Source organism: Ictalurus furcatus, chromosome 22, assembly GCF_023375685.1.
Source record: "Ictalurus furcatus strain D&B chromosome 22, Billie_1.0, whole genome shotgun sequence".
Classification (NCBI taxonomy): Eukaryota; Metazoa; Chordata; class Actinopteri; order Siluriformes; family Ictaluridae; genus Ictalurus; species Ictalurus furcatus.
In genome coordinates, this window is record NC_071276.1 from 2,461,825 (window position 1) to 2,483,687 (window position 21,863).

General features: G+C 47.9%; 1 protein-coding gene across 15 annotated transcripts in view; it reads right to left on the reverse strand.

Annotated features, from left to right (window-relative positions):
* arvcfb (ARVCF delta catenin family member b) overlaps nt 1–21,863 on the reverse strand; it is a 133,127-nt gene that overhangs the window by 49,709 nt on the left and 61,555 nt on the right. The window contains exons 1-2 of one of the 15 annotated variants that reach the window (XM_053610454.1): nt 16,150–18,956; nt 15,852–16,040 (exon numbers count right to left, since the gene is read on the reverse strand). The exons of 10 other annotated variants lie outside the window; for them this stretch is intronic. In XM_053610454.1, the coding sequence (XP_053466429.1) occupies nt 15,852–15,872 (21 nt within the window). In that variant the 5' untranslated portion in view covers nt 15,873–16,040; nt 16,150–18,956. Of the gene's footprint in view, nt 1–3,358; nt 3,872–5,316; nt 5,870–15,851; nt 16,041–16,149; nt 18,957–21,863 lie in introns of those variants that run through there. 4 more of the 15 variants (XM_053610455.1, XM_053610460.1, XM_053610458.1 and 1 more) reach the window with 4 other exon arrangements.

Sequence of the window (21,863 nt, forward strand, 5' to 3'; positions counted from 1 at the left end):
CTCTGTACAACCGTGATTGTGTTGGTGCCGAACGTGGAGGCTTATTGTCCTGGGATTTGTTTTATCTGGACATGAAAAGACCAGGGGTATTTTTCTCATACCACCACCCCCGCCGCGAACCCCCATCCTGCAACAGGCGCTTTTCTGGAAACAATGTTGGCAAACGCAGCACACAGAATCCTTGATGGAAATAAAATAACCCTGGTTTGCTCCGTTTTGTTTGTGCAGTCCTGTTCGGTTAAATCTGGCTCTCTGGAAACGTTCCGAACGCTCAAACAGGGGCGACTTCGCATGTTATCGATTAAACCACAAAGGATGAGTTTTCGGAGTACAGCAGAGGGATCCTTCCAACAATAACAGCGGGAAAGATGGGCAAAGTCCGAAAATTACCAACAATACTTAGCTGGTCAACTACAGCGCGGATGAATTCTGGGTTCCGATTGGTTAGAAAGTCTTGGGGTTTATTTATATCACCGCGCTCCTTCGAATACGTTTTCATTTCTATAGTAACAGCTCATCCGTAGGGACTCGTACTGCGCGTGCGCTGTATGAACTTATCCTGATGATAAACCTATTAAAAACGTTCCTGTAAGCAAACACACATGGGTTTAGTAGACCCACGTAACCTAGAGCAGGAGATTTGGACCACGTTTATCCAAAACAAAACGCACTCAGCTTCAACTAAGATTAAGGCAAGAAAGCTCTTGAGAATGGGGGAGAGATTGGTCAGGCAGCCGGCTGGATTGGACTGAGGATTAGATAAAACCTATGCTTCATGCTTCACAGCCTTCATGACTGATCCACACAGCATGGGGAAAGATATCTCCAAACACACACACACACACACCACAGCTGTCTCTCCTACAAACACATTTTCACACTTCGGAACCAGACGCCGTGTCTCTACGAGCGTCTGATACACTGCTCTTGGCGTAATGACGATTTGACCGCTGACCTTTATTACAGTTGCACGTCAACATTAACGCCGTTCACACTCGCAGAATGAGTGGATCGGAAAGGTTAAACGGACTCTATTGCTCCCGACTCAGTGCTGTTTATATTTCGTGCGAACAGTTGACGTTGCTCATTTCCGCCTGCTTCCCTCTTCTCGGCGAATACCCACAAGCTGATATTATTACCCTGAAACTGCGTTCGACCGTATAATCATGGCCCTTGTGACGTCCTCCAGGCGTTACGAGAAGCCGTCAGATTGAGGAAATTATTTTCTGCGTTCCACGCTTTGCGGTCTCGCCGTTCTCCACCTCTGGGCCTCGTCTTAAAACACACAGATGGAGGGCCCCATGCCGGGCAGAAGGGTGCACGAGAGGCTCCTTCCGCATAGTAATACGACCGGCTCAGACGGGGAAGCGAAAGAGGCTCCTCAAAAAAGAAAGGGGTGTCGGGGGGGAATGGAGTGTTTCCTAGCAACCGTCCAGAGAATGAATGCACGTATACCAAACACAAGAGGGGTGAAAGACAGGCTTTTCAGACGGCCCACCAATGACAAACCGTCAAATCCACATGCGGTGGGGTTTACAGCATCAACAGGTCACGATATAAAGAAGAAAAAGCCAGAGTGTGAGAGTGGATATGGTGAAAGATGTTTGTTTGACATTTACGGAAAGGGTCTCCGCCGTCAGTGCTTCGTTTCCAATCCGAGGTAAAGCTTCTTGACGAGCGAGAACTGGAAACAACTTGTTTCGCAGTCGTTCCAAAACGATAAACGTAACTATAAATGGATTTAAAAAAAAGTAAGAATGCTTTGATGTTCTTTAATGGGTAAAAATTTGCACGAGTGGGCAAACTGCTGTGGTAGAAGACGAATAAAACACTCGGGGACGTGCTGGTGTAACAACTTTCGTTCCATGGGGGTCCAAAGCTCTGAGAGTTAAGATAGACTACTTTTCCTCGCAGTATTGTTCCCGTAGCAACAACTGGCAAAGCGGCAGTGCCAAATCACCAAATCACATCCATTCTTTTTCTTTAATGTTGCGTTTTATATTTGATTGACGGGTCGTCGGGCTTTCTACAGCCATCCTGCTGTCGGTGCTGATCAGAAACGGAAATAATTTGGCACGAGATAATCGATAACGGATACAGACAGGTCAGCAGTGAAGACGGGCCAGGACACAGAGATCGTGTTATTCAGCAAATCACGGTGTAGTTTGATGACTACAAAAGGTTTCTCAGATCTGCAGTCAGACCGGTCCTCAGAAAGCTCAGACGAGTTAGTTCTGTGTCTAGGCGCCGTCTCAAATGAAACAGGAGCAACGTGAAACAGGACGGGGAAGAACTACAGATGGTACGGAATCATCTCGATTCCAAAAGGATATTTCAGTCTGTTCCGAGTTCTTCATCTGCGTCACGACGTCCTCCGGTCCAGTCCAACCGTTGGAATAAGATCAATTTAATTAACGTCTGGAACGTTCTACCACAGACTCGTGTTAGAAAATGGAGGAAAAGGAAAGCTCCGAGAACGAATTGAGATTCGTCGTCTCGCCTGAAGGTCAGAACACAGCGTGACGGATTTGCTCCTCTTCCACCGTGGTGTTCACCTTAAATCACCTGAGCAGCGCTAATTCACTGCACTGTGGCTAAAGGGATTTCGAGTCGGGCCACAAGCCAGAGATCATTACCGGGCTTTTATACAATTAATCCCCCTCGCAAAGACAGTCGCGGTAACCTTAGGTCATCCAATTTAGCCACAGTCCCTTCTGTTCGACCTTCTGCTCTGCCAACTCACCGAGGTGAGAAAGCTAACACGAGCTGGCCTTTAGCTCTCTCCGCTGCGAGCTTGGAAAAAATACGCAGAGTCATCTGCTTGTTTATTTTCGAAAAAAACAAAACAAAACGACCCTTTTCTGTACCGAGCTGTTAGTCCTGTCCTTACTAGACCCAGGAGAAGTCGTCTGAAACTAGCATGAGAACACAGACAGTTCAGAGATGGTCATTATCGCCAACTATTAACGCCACAGAAGTACAATCCTCTAGAACGAGGATGGAAGGAGCCAAACAAATCATGTGAGATGGGAGATGGGAGAGGAAAGGAAGTTGGAAGGAAGGGACGAGAGTGATTGGCAGTGCTCCAGCTCCTCCCACTCTCACTGGCCAGAGGAGGAGCAGATTCTGGCGCTGGCTCCCTGTTCGAGGTCAGCCAGGTCTGGACCAGAGGACGTCAGGGTGTTAATGAAGACGAGTGGCTGTGAGGAAAGGAGGATTCTGGGTAGTCAAGTGCAAGAAGGTTTTTGGAGAGGGAGAGTTAGTTTTGGCAGGAGTAGAGACGTAATGGCGCGGGGGGAAGGGGGGTGGTTGTTTGGTTGGTTAGGGGCTTTAAGAAATCGACAGTGTGCACTCTCACCTCCTTCCCGCTGCTCACACTATTTCACCACGTCCGTCCGTTCTTTCGCAAAACCCCTCGCTCATTCTTGGCCGTTCTTTTGTCCTATTGTTCAAAAGGTTGTCAGAGACTGAACAAAATAAACAAACAATAAAACGTCCCGCTCTGCAGCGCAGGCTGCGAAAGGCTGCTGCTTCCTTTCACCATGGCGCAGAGTCAAAACCCTGAAGAATGCGCCGAGCGCGCTGATGTATTTCCTTGCCGAAGCGCGGAAACGTTCCAGCGACCGATCGGAGCATTGTTTACTCTTCCGATAAAGTGTGATCTATGTGAGCGCTTTACTGCCGTGTATAAAGAACCCACAGATAAATAACGGCTAAACAATCCACCGCTTCCAGAAGCTACGAAATGGAACGCCTGCGAGATGAGAATATTTAGGAGATGGGCTTGTTTTAAACATCTGGAACAAATCAGAGGTGTATAAATCCAAGTTGCAGGCATTCCTGGAACTCTGAGGCCTTACAGTAGGGTTCGAGTTAGTCCCACAGCGCGCGCGCACACAGTGGAGAGAGGCAAATCTGTGGAATGTGACCCATTGTATTTGGCTAGACCGTTTTTCACCTCTGTTCAGCACCAGTCGAGGTGAAGAATAACAGAAAGCGTAGCAGCAGAGAGCAGGAGCAGATTATTTCTACACAGTGTGGTGTATGGGAATGCCCATGGCTTTGGGTGGAGCCTTGTGGGCTTGTTTGTTTAGAGATGAGGGAAAGGGTAGAGCAGGAATAAGGACTGGTTAAAGCCTGGAGGTGCTGCATGTACACATTAGACCGTACCAACACGGCTACCAAACGTGATGACCGACTTCAAGAGAGATCAGACTCGTCTTGCAGACGGTTCCACAACATTAAATGTAACTATAAAAGGATAAAAAAAAAAGTGTCACACCAATCTACAGGAAAACAATCAGGTTTGAAGTAGTAAAAGTACGTCCGACTCGATGACAGCAATCCGTCATGGATTATTTTCCACTAACAGTACGATACGCTGTTTTATTCCTTCCTGATCCTGCGTCATGTAAATAGTTCGCGACCCAGAGCCAAAACCTGCAACCCAAAACCACCTAACAAACCCTCTGAGGATGAGATAACGTGCGTTAAGAGGCTGCGCCCGGACATTAAACGGCCCCGGGGAGGGAGATTTAGTTCCACCCGGGCCAGAATGTCAGCAGCAGAAGCTGACCGTATTGTTCCTGTCAGAAGCGTTTAAACAGCTGCTTGGCGTGAGATAGCTCGCTCCTTCTCTCTCTCTCTCTCTGATACGCTGCCAGACGAACGCCATCAGCAGCAGGCCGAGCATTACGCTTTAACAGCGCGAGTCAATGTTCGCGATACGTCATGTCTCAGCGCCACAGCAACGCCTGATGATTGATGTATTAAATCACTCTCGTGTTTCAGAAGTTAAAAAAAAAAAAAAAGTGGAATTTATTTATTTATTTTTTAAATAAACCGAGACCAGAGTCTCCAGCTGCTCCGTCCACGGCTCGGCGCTTTCAGCCGTGTCTGGTTCAGCCGATATCAGGCAGGAAACACAACCAGGACAGCTAATGGAGCAGATGGAGTCAAATCCATCACTGTGGTCATTTTGAAAGCTGCGCCGGGGTGTTTATGTGGTAATCATGCTCCGGCACAGACGTCACGGCCATCATCGCTCCATCACCACCACTCCACCGTTATCATCATCACGAGAGCGGAGTAACCTGGCAACTCGGTATTCAAGCTCAGAAACAAGACTCAAGTAAACAAGTCCGGATTTTACTGACGCCGTTGTACTTTGAGGACATTTGAGAGCTCGGGTTAAAAACAAGGACAAAACGACACGTCATCTTCACGTTAAAATAGATCACGTCATTCGGGTTGGTTTTTTTTTTTGTTTTTTTTTAATTTTCCCCACTCCAAATTATTATTGAATTTAATACGTACCAATTTCCAGTATCAGATCTCTGAGCGTGATCCGACAGCAGATACGAGACATCCATTTCCAAATAATGCCAAACACACGTTCATTTATCTTCTTCATCCTGGAGGATCTCTGGTGTTGGTACCTTCAGCATTTCCCCCCCAAAAACCTTGGTTTAGTCACACAGGAAGTATCTTTTTTTTTTTTTAACCCACTATTATAGTTTTATAGTCCAATTTCACTCAGAGCCAGGTCAGCGTTTAAGGTCCAGCCTGCTGATCACGTTATCAGAAAACTGGAAGCTCTGTGCTTCCGCAGGCTCCGTAATCAGAGATTTGGATGTGGGAGGAATTCCTCTGAGGGGAATCTGAGCAGCTGCTCCACGTCCACTCTGGCTCAATGCTCGATGCTCCTGCACCGTCCTCTGGTAAACCTCCCATATAGACATGGACGTCAATAATCTACACGGTTGCCCTTCAGTGAGAGAGAGAGAGAGAGAGAGAGAGAGAGAGAGAGAGAGAGATAGAGGCCTGGGCTTCATTACTCGTAATGTATTTCACTTTGCTGCCTTTCTGTTGTGCCGTGGCCGCTCAGAAGGTGTTAGTTTTTTCCTCCCTCCCCGATTAGCCTCGGATTGGATTTTGATTTCTCGGGTATTGCCGCTTAATTGCTTGTTTAGATTTTTAATCATAGATTAATGGCACACAACAAAAGAGATTGTGGCTAATAAACTAATAGACCAGGCGTGGATAATGCGCTCTCATTGCCCACTTACAGAGAAGAGAGATGTTCCCTGCAAACAAAACATTTGTGTGTGTGTGTGTGTGTTTGGGGAGGGTGGGGGCTGTTACTGAATACGGCACGCCTGTAAAACATGCTTGGTAGTTTGTAAAACGCTTGAAAAATAAAATGGGACTCGTAGGAACTGTGTAACACGCCGTACCACTCCGAATATTTTATGCACTATAAATGTAGAAATGCAGTCTGAGTTTGATCTCAGTTAGCATGCTGTTGGCCTGGTTGCTGCTCGCTGCAGGTGGCTGGGATTTGGCTTGGTGTGTGCGTGTGTGCGTGTGTGTGGGGGTGGGGGGGGGGGGATGAATGTCTGGAGATGAAATATGGATTATCTGCCGCAAGGATTTAAGCAGCCTCCTTCAAAACAGCCCTCCCGACAAATCCCAGACCAAAGCGTCAAAGCAGACGAGACGCACCCAATAACGTCTCGCACCTCTTCTTTTCCTTCGTTTTTTACTTTCTTTGGAAAACGCCGAATCTGTGATGGACACAGCAAAAAAAAAAAAAAGCCTGAGACTTGACTACCTTGGTTGTCAACAGACCTCGTTTACGTGCTAGCGAGTCGGCGTGTCATTGTAAAAATGAATGTGGATATGCTGTAGATTTGTATTTACGGCGTTTGGCAGACGCCCTGATCCAGAGCGACTTGCATTTATCTCATCTATACAGCTGAGGAGTTGAGGGTTAGGGGCCTCGCTCAAGGGCTCCAGAGATGTTTAACTCCAACATCTCACCACTGAGCTGCCACTGCCCCTCTAACAGTCGCGTCCTTTAAAGACGGGATCTTTTAAAAAGCTTTAAAAGGCAGATCGTTCCTCATTTCTAAACACCAACGTGTGCCAGACTGATGAGCCGCGGCACATTAGGATGATAATGATGAGTTGGCTCGGTACCTGCTGAGCCACCAGCCTTCCCAGCTGCCCTTGCAGCGAGCAGCATCCTACAATGAAACTGCGAATTATGGACGGAGTCCATGGTCATGGCTGCCAAATCAGTTTAGGCTCATTTCAGAGGCACCGTCACTGACTCGGACAGCTGCCTCGCTCGCCAAACAAACGTCCCGCTCTAGCCTCTCAAAGCAAACAACGCGGGGATATGTACGTGCACAGAGCTTTGGCACAAACACGCCGTGTATCAGTACAGGAAGGACGTGCCGAGAAGCTTCCTGACTCTGAGCGCATGGAATGTGGCCCCGCCCTTCCTGTCCCCGATTGAGAGAAAGAGCTCACGTTCACAACAAACACAACCCCCCCCCCTACACACACACACACACACACACACACACACACACACGCAGAGGCCAATCGCTCGTTTCTATTCACGAGCTGCGCATTACATTTCACGGTCTGGTCTGAACGTTATTTAATTAAGTAGCTGGGTACGAGTTAACGCACGTCCCGGGTTAGATATTTCACCGCTCTCGATATTAACACCATCTTGAGTTTGATTTAACAGCGGGATTTTCAGGTCATTACAGCCGACGGGATCTCACCGCTGCGCGTGACTACACCGTCCAACTCGCCTAATGTCCTTAAATGAACTTCAGCCCAGTTGCTGAGTATCTCTTAACCCTACGAGAGGTATGAAGAGAAACTCTTAATCAGAGAAAGATAAGTACAATGAAAAACCAATAAAAAAATGTTAAAAAAAACCACCACAGTAGTTTATCCCACGACTCAGTCGTACACAACACCCTGCGCGTTATCAACACACGATAACAAACTCCCCTCTGTCCTGAAAACGGTCAGAAAACTGGACAACACAGACACCTCCTGACTGTACTAGTGTCCTCTGAGAGAGAGAGAGAGAGAGAGAGAGAGAGAGAGAGAGAGAGAATTCGGAGGACAGCGAGGCGGTTCTGGAAACCAAGTTTGGCAGAACTGATGGAACACGATCCCGCACTCTTCTGGGTCGAACCCCAAACAGAACCCGGGACCGAAAATAGCCTACAACTCAACTGCGTTCTCAATTAGGAAACGCGGCAGAACTATTTTCACTAAAACACACACACACACACACACACACACATCGTGGCTTACAGCTGCAGCAGGGTCGAGTCCAAACTGACACAGCTAATCTAATCTGTGTAGAAATCAAGTCTGGGGGGACGCTGGTTTCATTTCAGTTAAAAAACACCAACACACACACACACACACTCTCTCTCTCTCTGGGGAATGTGCTTGCTCATTGCAGTTAGTGAAACGGCAACACAATAGAACAGAAAAGCAGAACATAACAGGACAAAAACCCCCACAACAACAACGTTTCCAGAGATGTTTCCTTGAACGCCGATGACCTCCATCAGCTCTTTAACGTCCTAAATTTAGAGGACAGCTGCAAACAAAACAAGCCCCCCCCCCCCCATATTCCTTTTTATTTTTATTTTCCCCCTCTATGTCCACAGTGAATGCAGGAGAAGCCTGGAACGGTGAAAACCTGAGTCATGGTGAGTCACGGCGAGTCACGCGCACAGCTTTCTGGGTGGTCGGGGAATTATGCACCTGCCTCTGAGCTTTGTGTTTGGAGCATATGGATGTCTGGTTGAAGGAAATGAAATGGATATTTTGAGGAATACCCCCAGCTGCCGAGGGAGGAGGCGACGGGAGAGGGAGGATGGCAGCGCTTCGTCCTTCCATTCATGATTAATTGATTTAGTCTGGTTTACAGGGCACGCCAAAACTACTGGAACAGCAAGGCCAGTTCAGTTGTTTCTGCTGCAGACTCAAGACATCTGGGTTTGAGAAGAGAGTGTCGAATGTCAGCTTTTATTTCCTGGTATTTACAGGCAGACGTGATACATGACACAGAAAACGGTTTGTATTTTAGCCTTCAGTTTCAGATTTTTTGTTAAAAAGGGTAAGCCAACATGTAGATCAGCGAGCTGTCTATGGGAGAAAAGAGGGAACATCGATCAGAGGCAGTGAACAAACATTGGGTGTAGCCAATACAATACAATTTGGAATGTCCTGATACAGAAACAAACCGCTGGTGCGCTGAGGAACACACACCGAATGGGTCGGCCGAGGAGAACAACAGATGACAGAAAGAGAAAAATCCAAAAACAACAGTCGGTGACATCAACAACCCACTCGTCCACCAAACAAACAGCCCAGACATGAAATCCCGTCCTGGATGTCTGTCCTACTTATTTTTCCACCACTGATCCTACATGGACGCAGTGACGAACGAAGCAGCTTCCTCCTGCTCACCAGTCGTAAAACGTTATATAAAGCAACAGTCCTTCAAGTACACGCCGTCTGGGCTGATACGAAAGCTTCAGTAAGAAAATAAGACGACCTTGTTGTTCTAGTCCCTCGGACTGTTCAGTTCCCCGCCCCCCAATCCGCGCAGCCAAAAATTCCTGATACTTAGCCTTTCTGAAGGCTTCACATGGAGCTTATTGTTGACGTCCCCTGAGGGACCTCGAGCCAAAACCTATACTGGACTTGACGTGCACGGGCCTCTAAGACAAAGAACAGCTTATCCTACTGCAAATATGTGTACAAGACCACAAGCGCGGCATATCCTAGCAGAAAAGGAAGAAAAAAAAACACACTTAGTAAAGACGAATAAACCCCTGGAATGTTCTTGAAAGCTCCATCTTATTGCATGGATGAAGCCAAAGTACAGAACAGGCTGATCAATGCAAGGTGGGGTGGGGAGGGGAGGGGTTGGACTGCACTGCTTTCGCATGATGAAAGACGCCCCGGCGGAGCAATTAGCGATACTTGACTTACACCAGTAAACGTTATTAGAAAACCTTTCAAAATCGAGCTCAGCTTCATCAATAAAACCCGCGCATGGTAAAATAAAACAAAATGGCTGGCCTTGAGCCATTGCAGCCTTGAGCCGAGTCTCTGGAGATGCGCACCGCTGTCGTGATGCGTTTATCTCTAAAGAACGAAGGACCCGAGAAGCGCCACCAAAAACATTCCACAATCCGTGCAGGGGTCCTCGAGAGCCTCGAGTCCGCCCCTCTGTGTAGCAGGTCGTCTTCGGATGGCTACGGTTTGGCGCCAGGGTTCGAACGCGGTGCCAAACCACAGTCGTACCGGTCCTGCTGCGAGGATAAAATGGAATCTGGGAGGATCCGCTCCCGTTTGATGAGCCACGGCACAAACGAGCTGCTTTTACTGTTCCAGATGTGGTGCTAACGCGCTTCGCCGATAAAACAAATCGAAAGCATGCGCGCGGCGAAACAGTGGAAGGAGGAGTGTTTTACAGCGTACGTGAATAATGACAAAGCGGTGGCATCACGACGGCAGGTTTTTACGCTCCAGGCGCCAGCGTCTAATAGAGTCATCCGTTACACGGTCTACACTTGGGTTCTCTGAAGGAGGACTCCGTTAGGTTCGGACACAAGGCTCTGGTTTCCTCTCGCTGACGTATTGTTCCCCAAGTTCCTCTATACATGTCGGATGATGCGACAGAAACCTTAAAGCTTAGGGACACGCACAGCTGTGACTCTGTACAAAACAATGCAGTCTGTCAATACGTTCAAGAGTGTGAGGATGAGGAAAAAAAAAAAAAAAAGTCCTGTGTGTCTGACAGATTTCAGCTTGACATTTGGATCAATGGAGTCCGGGGCATCGAGCTCGACATGGGGAGAAAAAAATACATCAGCCTGGAATTAAAAAACAAAACAAAGCATGCTGATAAGCTCCAAATGTCCAATCTAAAAAAAGGTTATTTTCAAACCATTCTCACTGTCACACGTCCCGTTAGCAAAAACGTGTGACGTGTGGGGAAGATCACGGCTTTCTGCATTTGCTGAGTAAAAACGGAGGCATGTTTAATAAATAAATAGAAATGCTTTGTATTCCGCATTTGAGATGCTAGAAAGATCGTCCGGCGCTTGGCCTTTCCGTGAACTACAAATCGGCTCACGCTGTCTGATTACCAACGCCAACCAAACACCGAAATCACAGTCGGCGCTGAAAGGGCAACTTTCTCCCCCTGGCACAAGCCGCCAGGTCCTCCTCCAGGTGGCGGCCCATGTTTAATTCAGAGCTCCTGCGTACCTGACGGGACTCGAGAAGAGGCGCGACCGCGACAGCCCTCCCTCGCTCTTATCTCCGCGCATCACTCATCCTAATTGGCCGGACTGAAATTCAGTTCCCGCGGCGATGGCGCCCGTGTCCCTTTTCTCTAGCTCGCTCTGTGCCCGTGTGCCTGATCAAACGTTCAGAGCGTGCGTCAAAAATCAGAAGAAATAAAAAGGCGTGCTTAACGACTACACGGCGGAGAAACGTGTCGGCGTTAGCATTGAGCGTTCTGCTTTCGACGCCTGGGCGCTTTTCGTTTCTAAACAGCGACACAGAGCGTGGAAAAGACGCGTGCAGACGCTGTGGATGTGAGAAGTGGGGCAGGAAAAAGAAAAGAAAAGAAAAGAAAAGAAAAGAAAAAAAAAAAAAGGGACAGGGGGTCAGAATGAGAGGATGAGAAATCAGGATCGACCTCGTCCGTTTGGTCAGACAGCGCGAAGCTTTGCTCCAAAATATGAAACCGCCTTGAACTTGAGGACCCCCCGCCCCGGTTCTGCTCCTCAACCCTGCTCTTACAAAACCAAGCCTTTAATTTGAAGGACCAGAGGGACTCGTGTGGGCTTCTGGGTCGCCTCTGCAAACAAAAGACAAATTCCTCGGGATGTTCTCCCACGTCGGGGCGAAGGTTTCACTCCCAAAGGCATCTCAAAAGGCGGGGCAAGGACGAATCAACTGATGGAAATGGACGCTCTTTAGAGATAGAAGAGAGAAGATGCTTTGGAAGTTTTGGAGAAACTTTTCCTCAGGAATTACTCCGGCACGCGGGCTTCGTTGCCGATTACAGCTTCCAAACAAATTAAACTCTGACACACAGAGAGAGAGAGAGAGAGAGAGAGAGAGAGAGAGAGAGAGAGAGAGAGAGAGAGAGAGAAGTGAGACGGGGGAGAGAGAAGTGAGACGGGGGAGAGTAAAATAGCGGCGTTTACCCGAGACAGAGCGAGAAACGGACCAGCCGAGGTTCATTAGACAACTCAATAGAGCTTTAAGGAATGTCGGAAGCGCGCCTCTCGCTTTTTGTTCCCCTTTCACGTCCTGGTGGGAACGGGACGCTCGGCCGTTGAGAGGGAAAGAAAACGAGGCGAGGTGAGCGGGCGAGCGTCACCCGTCGAGCGAACGGCGGACGACAGCTTTCCTCTCGCCGCGAAAACGGACACTTTTACCGTTTCCGCGTTTATCTCTTGTCTATCGGCGATATTAAGAACAACCGTTTGGCATACTTTAGTCTCCTGGGCGGCCGACTCTGAACATTTAAAACTCATTGAAAGTTTGGAGTGAGGAAGACAGAAGAAAACGAATAAACGCAGCATAACACGCGTACGCTGAGGCCAGCGACCCCCCACCCCCTCCCTCCCCTCCCCCTGTCAGCTTGCATTACTGGGGAAAGTGGAACACATTCTCCAGACCTCCACTTCCTGTAATGAACCTGTATTGTGAGATAAAGCTGCAGGGGGATCTCGCTCGGCCGACACGCACACGCGCACACACGCACACACGCGCACACGCCGTTCGCTCCCATCAGTGTTACTTCAACACACTGCGGAGCCAGAGAATTTTAAAAAGCTCAATCATACGAGTCGGGTGTGTGTCAGATTTTTGGCAAGGATGTGACGCTCCGGGGAAAAATAAACTACATGTGGCGTGGAGGAGAGGGGGGGAGGGGGGCGGGGTCAACCCCGGAGTTATTTATATTCGTCTCATCATCAGCTCTGGCGAAGCTTTCTGTTAGGAGGCGTTAACGTTTACGGAAGGAGTCTCCAGTGTCAGTGAGGGGGGGGGAGAAAAAAAAAACAAAAACGGCGAAATGGGGCGCACTCGAAGAGTTTTTGCCCACGAGGCCGCGCGCTCTTGGTTACATGGTCACTCCGTCGTGTACAACATGGCCGACGCTGCCTCGGGAGCTCACTCGCCCCTCCCCCCACTCAGGGCCTCGCAACCTCAGCTGGTGAAAAGTGAATGGAAAAGTGACGTGTGTGTGTGTGTGTGTGTGTAAATACGCTCTATACATATCTGTCAAAGGAGCCCCAGTTCTTCTGAAAGGGAAGATGGAGCGCCGTGGAGGAGGAAGTAACAGAAGAGTGGAGGGGTGGAGGGGGCGAGGGGAAGGGGAGGGGGAGGGGGGGCTGAAATGAACTGGCTCTTAATCGATCCAGGAGGCTGATGGATGGAAAAAGTGTCTCGCAGCACAAAGACATCGATCTTACGTCAGTATAAAGAACTCCTGACTGTGTTCATGTCAAAGGCATTTTCTCAAGTTCAAAGTGCGCGCCTTTATTCTCATGCAACCGTGTGTGTGTGTGTGTGTGTGTGAAATGAACGATTAGTCAAAAATGGAACGAAGGAGAAGGACAAAAGCATGAAACATGTCCATCACTGTCCCTTCAGTTTCCAACGATCATCTAATACAGAGCAGCGCACTGTGTGTGTGTGTTCTATCCTTGTTTTCATGGTACAAGGTGAAAAAAAAAGTGTCACACACGCAACTCTCGGTCTCTCTCCACACACACACACACATATTGTTTTTGTATCTCTGTGCTGAGAGGTGAAGATGTATCAGACAAATCATCTGATAAGAGTATGACTACCTCCTAATCTCTATGTGTCACTGGCAGCTATTCTACCACACACACACACACACACACACACACACACACACAGTGGACGGCAGAAGATTAATTCCCACAAAAACAGGGCAACCCCTCCTCCCTGTCAAACACACATCTGATAACTCTCTCTCGCTCTGATTCTTTCTCTCTCTCTGTCGGTCTGTCTGACTCTTCCTGTCTCTCTCTCGGACTCTTCCTGTCTCTCTCTCGGACTCTCTGTCTGACTCTTCCTGTCTCTCTCTCTCACTCTCTCCCCTCTCCCTCTCTCTCTCTCTCTTCCTGTCTGTCTCACTATCTGTCTCTGTGTGTTTGCCTGTCGGTCTCTCTCTCTCTCTCTCTCTCCCTCCTTTCATAATCTATATGTAATGAATGAAAAAAATGATGCACAAAAATAGGTCCAACAACACATACTTCATTAGGTATATGTACGTGCGTACACACACACACACACACACACACACACACACACACACACACACAGTAAACTATTTAAGCACAGTACAGGCGAGTACTACAATCCATAAACATTAACGGCAGCTCCATGTGTGTATGTGGGTGTGTCTGCTATTCGCACTCATGCTGTGTGTGTGTGTGTGTGTGTGTGTGTGTGTGTGTGTGTGTGTTGGGGTCATGAGAAAGCACAAGGCTATATCGGTAACACACGCAGCTTGCCAAATGGGTTAGGAAAGCGCTCCTGCCAGCACTGTGATGCACGAGTGAGCGCGTGCTGGGAGAGGAACGCTGATCTCAGACCTGCTCTGAGCGTCTCACAGCATCGTGACCAGAACCTCTCTGATCCTGGAGCAGTGAGAACACACACACTAAAAGTGCTGGTGGAGGTCCTCTAGGAAGCTTATATCTACTTAGATCGCCATTGGCACTCGTCCAAACACGCACACACACACACACACACACACACACACACACACACACACACACCAGACACCACCTCGGGGGTTGCAGCACATCCACCAGCCGTTTCCGGGTCAGCGCATCCGCAGCACACAAATCCGGTCAGTGTTGATCCGTATGGAGGAGTGTCCTCAGTGCAACTGGATCCACACTAACGTTACAGCAATCAAAACAGGACAAATCTCTCCGTTTCCCCACACACACACACACACACACACACACACAGCTCTAATTATTGAGAGCGAATCCATTGCACTGGTCCAGGATCTGTGTACCTAAGGTAATGTGAGGAAACTCGCGTTTGACGCACTTGGTCAAGGTGAAGATTAAATTTAAGCCCAGAAGGAAGTGAGGGCGGTTATCTGGCGGTTTGGGGAAGAAAACACACAGATACACATCTGAACCACTTCCTGTGTGGAAACCCAGAGACAGAAAGCTGCACCAGCAGAAACCCAACAATCCACACGAACCGTCACGGATTCATCTCAACAGCACGGCGAGCAGGAACTCTGACACGGCCCGACCTGACAGCTGTCAGCCCTCGCAATAAACCGCTCCGAGATACGGACGGACCGCCGAGTATGCGAGGAATCTCACTCACGCACAGGTCAGAGGTCACGAAGCCATGAGGTCACGAGACAGTTTTTTTTTGAGGTGACACGAACACAAACCGTTCAAAAAAAACGACACGGAGACGGTTAGGAGATTAACGGCCGCTGGAACGCGTCTCCGTGCCAACTTCTTTATAGACTCGGGGAACGATCGGTCCGGGCTCGCTCTTTAAGCAAGACGCGCAAAGACACACAAAAAAAAAAACGCTCCGGGATGAAAAAGCAGGACATTCCTTTGATGTCCGACCGCCTTTGCTAAGCGACGAAACAATGGCATCGAGTCGCCGTGTTGCTCTTGTCCAGATGTGCTAAATCTTCCAGACTCTGGCACTGCATCCACCGCACACGTAAATCACAATAAAACAACCCCCCCCCCCCCCCCCAAAAAAAACCCCTCGACATTCTTTTCTGCACACGTGAGCATGAGTTATGCGTGAAAAGGAACGAGGACGGAACGCATCCAGTCGAGTCCAGTTTACACAAAAACAAGCCGTGTATTGCGACTGTGTGAGAATCAGGTGGCATTTAGGACATTGTGCTGAGAGAGAGAGAAGAAGGAAAATGACTGGGGATGAAATTCCTCCACACTGACCTGCTTGACTTCGGCGGGCATGGCTGAATTCCCGTACGCACGCACGGCGAGAGCAAACTTTCGGCGTGTGAGTCCTAGATCACTGCGTGGAAGCTCAGCCGCTCAGAAGAGAAGCTGCACAGCCATCCTTTCATCGCACGCGTGCACTCCTCCTCTCCTCCGGTCTCGTCTCTCGCATGCTCCGAGGACCTGAGAGAGAGCGGCGGGTCTGAGGCTCGCGCTCGGGGTAAAGAATCCACGCGGAGAAAGAAAAAGAAAAAGAAAAAAAAAAAAAAGCCTCTAGAGAATCAAAACAAACCTGCGCTCGCGCTCACACCCGCGCACCGTGTGAAGAAAAGTTGCCCCGGCCCGGAGAACAAAACCCCTGGGTCGAGTGAGAGAGGGGAGGAGGGGAAAACGACAGAAAGAGGAGGGGTAGAGCGAGTGTGTGAAAAGAATCCTGTCCGAGTTGTCTGGCGGTGCAAGAGTAACGCTTTCCTGCTCCCTCGCTCTGCTCTCCTCACGCTGCATCTGAGCAGACGAGGCGGAGAGAAAAAGGGAAGGAGGGGGCTGACAGACGGACGCAGCTGGGGAGAGAGAGAGAGAGAGAGAGAGAGAGAGAGAGAGAGAGAGGAGAGAGAGACAGAGAGGAGAGAGAGACAGACTCCACCTCGCCGACGTGCCAAAGGAGCACAATCCTGGCACAACTTTTCCCTTCATCCCTTCATTTTGCCCCCTCACTCTCGCTCTCGCTCTCCTTCTTTGTGTCTCTGTGCTTTGTCCTTTTGTCCTTCAGTCTGATAAATATTTGAGAGCTTCTCCAGACATTATTCAGAGTGTGAGAATGAATTGTAATGTTTCATTGAAAGATAATTAAAGTCATAAAAAAAACAAAAAAACAACCCGCAATGTGTACAATGGAATTTTCCCTTTATAGAAAATTCAGTAGCACACCCGAGACATATCTAATGTCTGTTTTTTTCCTCTCTCTCTCTCTCTCTCTCTGCACTGGGGAATTTACAGCTATTAGTTTCATCACACTCTCCTCCAATACACACTGCAGATATACTCTCATCCAAATCCTTAATTTCTTCTCTAACGTCCAAGTTGAGCTTTTAAAGCTTCAGGCCACGCCTCCTGTCCGAGTCTGATGCTGGTGTGGAGTGATTTCTGATTACTGAGTGCTTTCTGATGGTTTGATATTGGGGAGGTGTAGGGCGCAGAGAGGAAGTGCCACCCACTCCAACGCTCTTCCCCTTGGCTAAAAATACCCACGTGTGACAAGAAAGCCGGAGATGCTTCACCGGCCGTCCAGAAGAATTGGTTTGGCCTTCAGTCAGAGCTTCGTTCCATCCACATGCATCAGAAACGTCTCTTCCACCAGCTTCAGGCTGCAGCTTTCGACGAGGCGCGTCCGAGTAATTCAACGATTGGTTCATTCGTTCATCTTCCTGCATTCACTGAGTGATTCATTGGTTTATTCATTCATCTTCCTTCATTCACTGAGTGATTCATTGGTTTATTCATTCATCTTCCTTCATTCACTGAGTGATTCATTGATTGAAGATGAATTCATGAATCTTCCTTCATTTACTGAGCAATTCATTGATTCATCTTCCTTTGTTCACTGATTCATTCATTCATCTTCCTTCATTTACTGAGCAATTCATTGATTCATTCGTTCATCTTCCTTCGTTCACTGAGTGACTGATTCATTTGTTCATCTTTCGTTCACTGAGTGATCCACTGATTCATCTTCCTTCATTCACTGAGTGATTCATTCGTTCATCTTCCTTCGTTCACCGAGTGATTCACTGATTCATCCGCTCATCTTTCTTCATTCACCAAGCGGTTCATTCATTCATCTTCCTTCATTTACTGAGTGATTCATTCATTGATTCATTGATTCAGCTTCACCAATGCTCAATCCTACTCCATGGATTATTATTACTTTTGTTAATCAAATTGGGGAAAAAAACCCTTTCATTTCTTCCTCTGTCGAGATACATTTAGATACAGCACGGTAAGCCCAATGCTCCCCACTTCAGCTGGAAAAAAAATAAATAAAAATCAACCATGTGACCAGTTTTTCCACTTCAGTCGAGAGTGAAACTTTTTTTTCCATTTCCTTATATAGACGTCTTTTTCACGTTTCAAGCTTTTCCATTCAGGTATTCCGATTTCCACAGGTTGTAAACCATATAGAGACGGATTATAAACACACAATGCTTTCTTAGAAGGAACCTCCCAACCCCCACAAACACACACACACACACACGTTTGGAGTGTAATGACACATAATTAAGGAGAAATGAACAGTCAGCAAATGAACACACTACATTCCTGTGAAAAGAGAAAAACTAGAACATGAACGCAATCGCGACATGCGTTATGAAGCCTTGTTTCAGGTTCACGCCGGCGGTGACTGTGGCAAGCGCATCAATAGAGCAATAGAATAATGTAACAATGCAGGAATGAAACGGTTTGTTAATCTTTATCTCCGTCTTCTCCACGGACCGCTTATGTAATCTGAAATATGTCCCGAGACAGCTTCAGCTAATCAGCCCCAGAGCAAGCGAGAGAGAGAGAGAGATAATAATCTGTCTGAGAAAGGTGATGGGCATCTCATCTCATCCATCAGCAAGCATTTCAACTTCACACACTCTCTCCTACAGCACGGTCGTCCACGAGCGGACGCCGCTTTTCAGCGTGTGATGCTTCAGCCCTGGTGCGACGTGTCGTCACGCCAGTTGAACTGCACCTGATCAAACTGCACAGCCACTGAGACTGCTTTTAATTTGGGTGAACACGCTGGGTATAGACGCACCGCCCGGGGAGCGGAGGTCACATTCCTCCAGTGACTCCTGAGGACTCGAGAGCCTTATTTAAATTAGACAAAAAAAAAAAAACAAAAACACATGAGGATGCTTTATGGAAAGCTGAGATCATACTCTTTATAGCCGCAGCTAAAAACTGTCATGCCTAGAGGACAGGACAGGACAAGAGCACAGCGTAAACAAACACATTTTATGAAGTCTGGAGCGAACAGCCTAACAGCGTGTAATTTGGTGTTATAAACATTAAAAGCCCTGAGCTCGCCCTGGCAGACGAGGACAGTCTCTATGGCCTTGAAGAAAAAAATAAATAAATATAAATAAATAAATAAATAAATATATATATATATACACACACACACACACACACACACACACACACAAGTGAGGGAGACTGAGAACCCTAGTCCCATAGTGGAGGAGGAGAAGAATGGAGTGTGTGTATGTGGGACACAATAGCAATTTAACCCCTTCTGAAGACAAAAGGAAAGAGTCAGGGTGCATGGGACGGGCTGAGAAATAATTCCCGATTAGAGAAAAATGAGTCTTAGTGCTCCAGTACTATTAGGACTACTGATACTTGATACTATTGTTATCAAGGTCACACGTGAAATCTGTCAAATATGTATTTCATTTCCGTTAAGCGAGAGGTCATGGGGGGGGGGGTGGGGGGGGGGTGGCGTGTGACCGCTAAAATAAACTCCGCAAGCAATTTACAAGTTCGCAGGAGGCATCAAGTTCCCTAATGACTTACAAGGAAGCAGTGTGTGTGTGTGTGTGTGTGTGGGGAACAAAAAGCATCATTGTTAAGCAGCTGATTTATGAAGGTCTTGCAAACTTTGCCTCTGATGCTTGGCACACTGGCCTTTCATTGTGCGAAGGGGAAATGAGTGTTTTAAAAAAAAAAAAAAAAAAAAACCCACAACAAAACAAAACAAAACAAAACAAAACATGGTGTTGAGGAAAAACGCAATAAGTCCTACAGTCAAAGGAGCTAGTGTGTTCTTAACGAGTCCAAATCCAAGGAAGTCACGAAGCGTATGTCCGGTGGATCTTCCGGCCTGCTGGCTCACGACAGCCTCGCGTCTAATCGGTAATCAGACAGGCTCGAAAATCAATGGCGCTGAAGACGGCGAGGATAAAAACGGAAGTGAAAAATGGAGAGACGCGAGACGAGTGGCTTTTCTCTGACGCCTGTACAATCGATGATCCGCTTCATATAATGGGGATTGGGAGTCGAGGCCTCTCGCTCAGGTGTGGATACGGAGTGAGACACTCTGATCCGTACTGGATCTGTCTGACATACTGCCCGTGTCAGAGAGAGAGAGAGAGAGAGAGAGAGAGAGAGAGAGAGGTATAACAGGTGATGGCTGTGATCAAAACACTTGGACAGAATGCCAAGCGTTTATTTTGATTTTATACGTCATTCAGTGTGAGATCGTTCCTTTAAATGGAATTGAAAACACTTACTTCCTATCGCTTTATGAATCCACTTGAATTATCACGAGGTGATTCCTCACAGCTCGCTCGATGAAAAGCTGGCAAGGTTTTCTGTTTAAAGTTGCACTTCAGCCAGAGGAAGGCGTGAGTCATTGGCACTACTCGCGACTACTGAATCAGTGACTCGCTCATTCTGTGATTCACGTCCCACCATACAAGTTGAGCCAGAGATAAGGTTGGGGGGGGGGAGATTCCCTGAATCTATGAGATCCTTCAGTGATCCATATCGAAGACTCAATTGTGTAAAAGATTTCCACTCTCAACATTCTAGATTCTACATCATCCAGACTTACTGAGGCCACGGTGTCCAATTTGCAGCAGCTAAGAAAATGAACGTCTTGTCAAAAGGGCTAATTTCCGAGCTGTCACATTAGAGACGGTGATGTAAATTATGTTTGGACTTTACGAGCAGGCCAGGATGCCAGGGCTGCTGAGGAAATGGAGATCGTCAAAAAGTCTTGCCTGTGACACAGGCTCGGTCCACACCGATGGAAAATAGATTGACACTCAATTTGATCTTTATTGGTTTTAAATTGGCAAGTGAATCACACACAGTTACGCCGCAGGGAGGAAACTGTAGCTGCTGGTTAGAAGCACACACAAAGATGCAACAAACCTCTCTGTGTGTGTGTGTGTGTGTATATATATATATATATATATATATATATATATATATATATATATATATATATGTGTGTGTGTGTGTGTGTGTGTGTGTGTGCGCCCTCAGGATTGGAGTCGTGACCACAGCCTGTGGCTTGGACAGGGTTTGGGGTGGAAGTCGATGATGTGTGACATTTTGAAACAGATGAGGATCCAGTCTTCCTCAGTTAAGAGAGACACGAACAGAGACAAAGGTGATATAAAAAAAAGCATATGGATGGATTGAATGGGCTGGACCTGAAGATTGGTGGAGGTGAGAAATGGTGGGGGCAGAGGACTGGTTGAGGTGAGAACGGGTGGAGGTAGAGGACTGGTGGAGGTAGAGGACTAGTGGAGGTGATGATTGGTGGAGGTAGAGGACTGGTGGAGGTGATGATTGGTGGTGGTAGAGGACTGGTGGAGGTGATGATTGGTAGAGGTAGAGGACTGATGGACATAGAGGACTGGTGGAGGTGATGATCGGTGGAGGTAGAGGACTGGTGGAGATGATTGGTGGTGGTAGAGGACTGGTGGAGGTGATGATCGGTGGAGGTAGAGGACTGGTGGAGATGATTGGTGGTGGTAGAGGACTGGTGGAGGTGATGATTGGTGGAGGTAGAGGACTGGTGGAGATGATTGGTGGAGGTAGAGGACTGGTGGAGGTGATGATCGGTGGAGGTAGAGGACTGGTGGAGATGATTGGTGGTGGTAGAGGACTGGTGGAGGTGATGATTGGTGGACGTAGAGGATTGGTGGAGGCGAGGATTGAGGGTGGGACCGATGAGTCGTCCTGTACGAAAGCCGAATGCTTACGTAAAAGTAACGGATAATGACGTACGCACCAGCGACCACAATTTCAACCAAATGAAATGACATCGTCAGAGATGACATGACATTATGGGCGGGCTTGCGCTCCTCTCTCAATAAACCAGTTTACCTGCATGACCACCTGCTGCCACGGGAGGTGGTCGGCGCGTGGCATGTTGGCGCGCTCCAGCTGCAGTGAGACGTGGCGTCGCTCTTCCTCAAGCGCCCGCGTTAGCTGCTCAAACCTCGC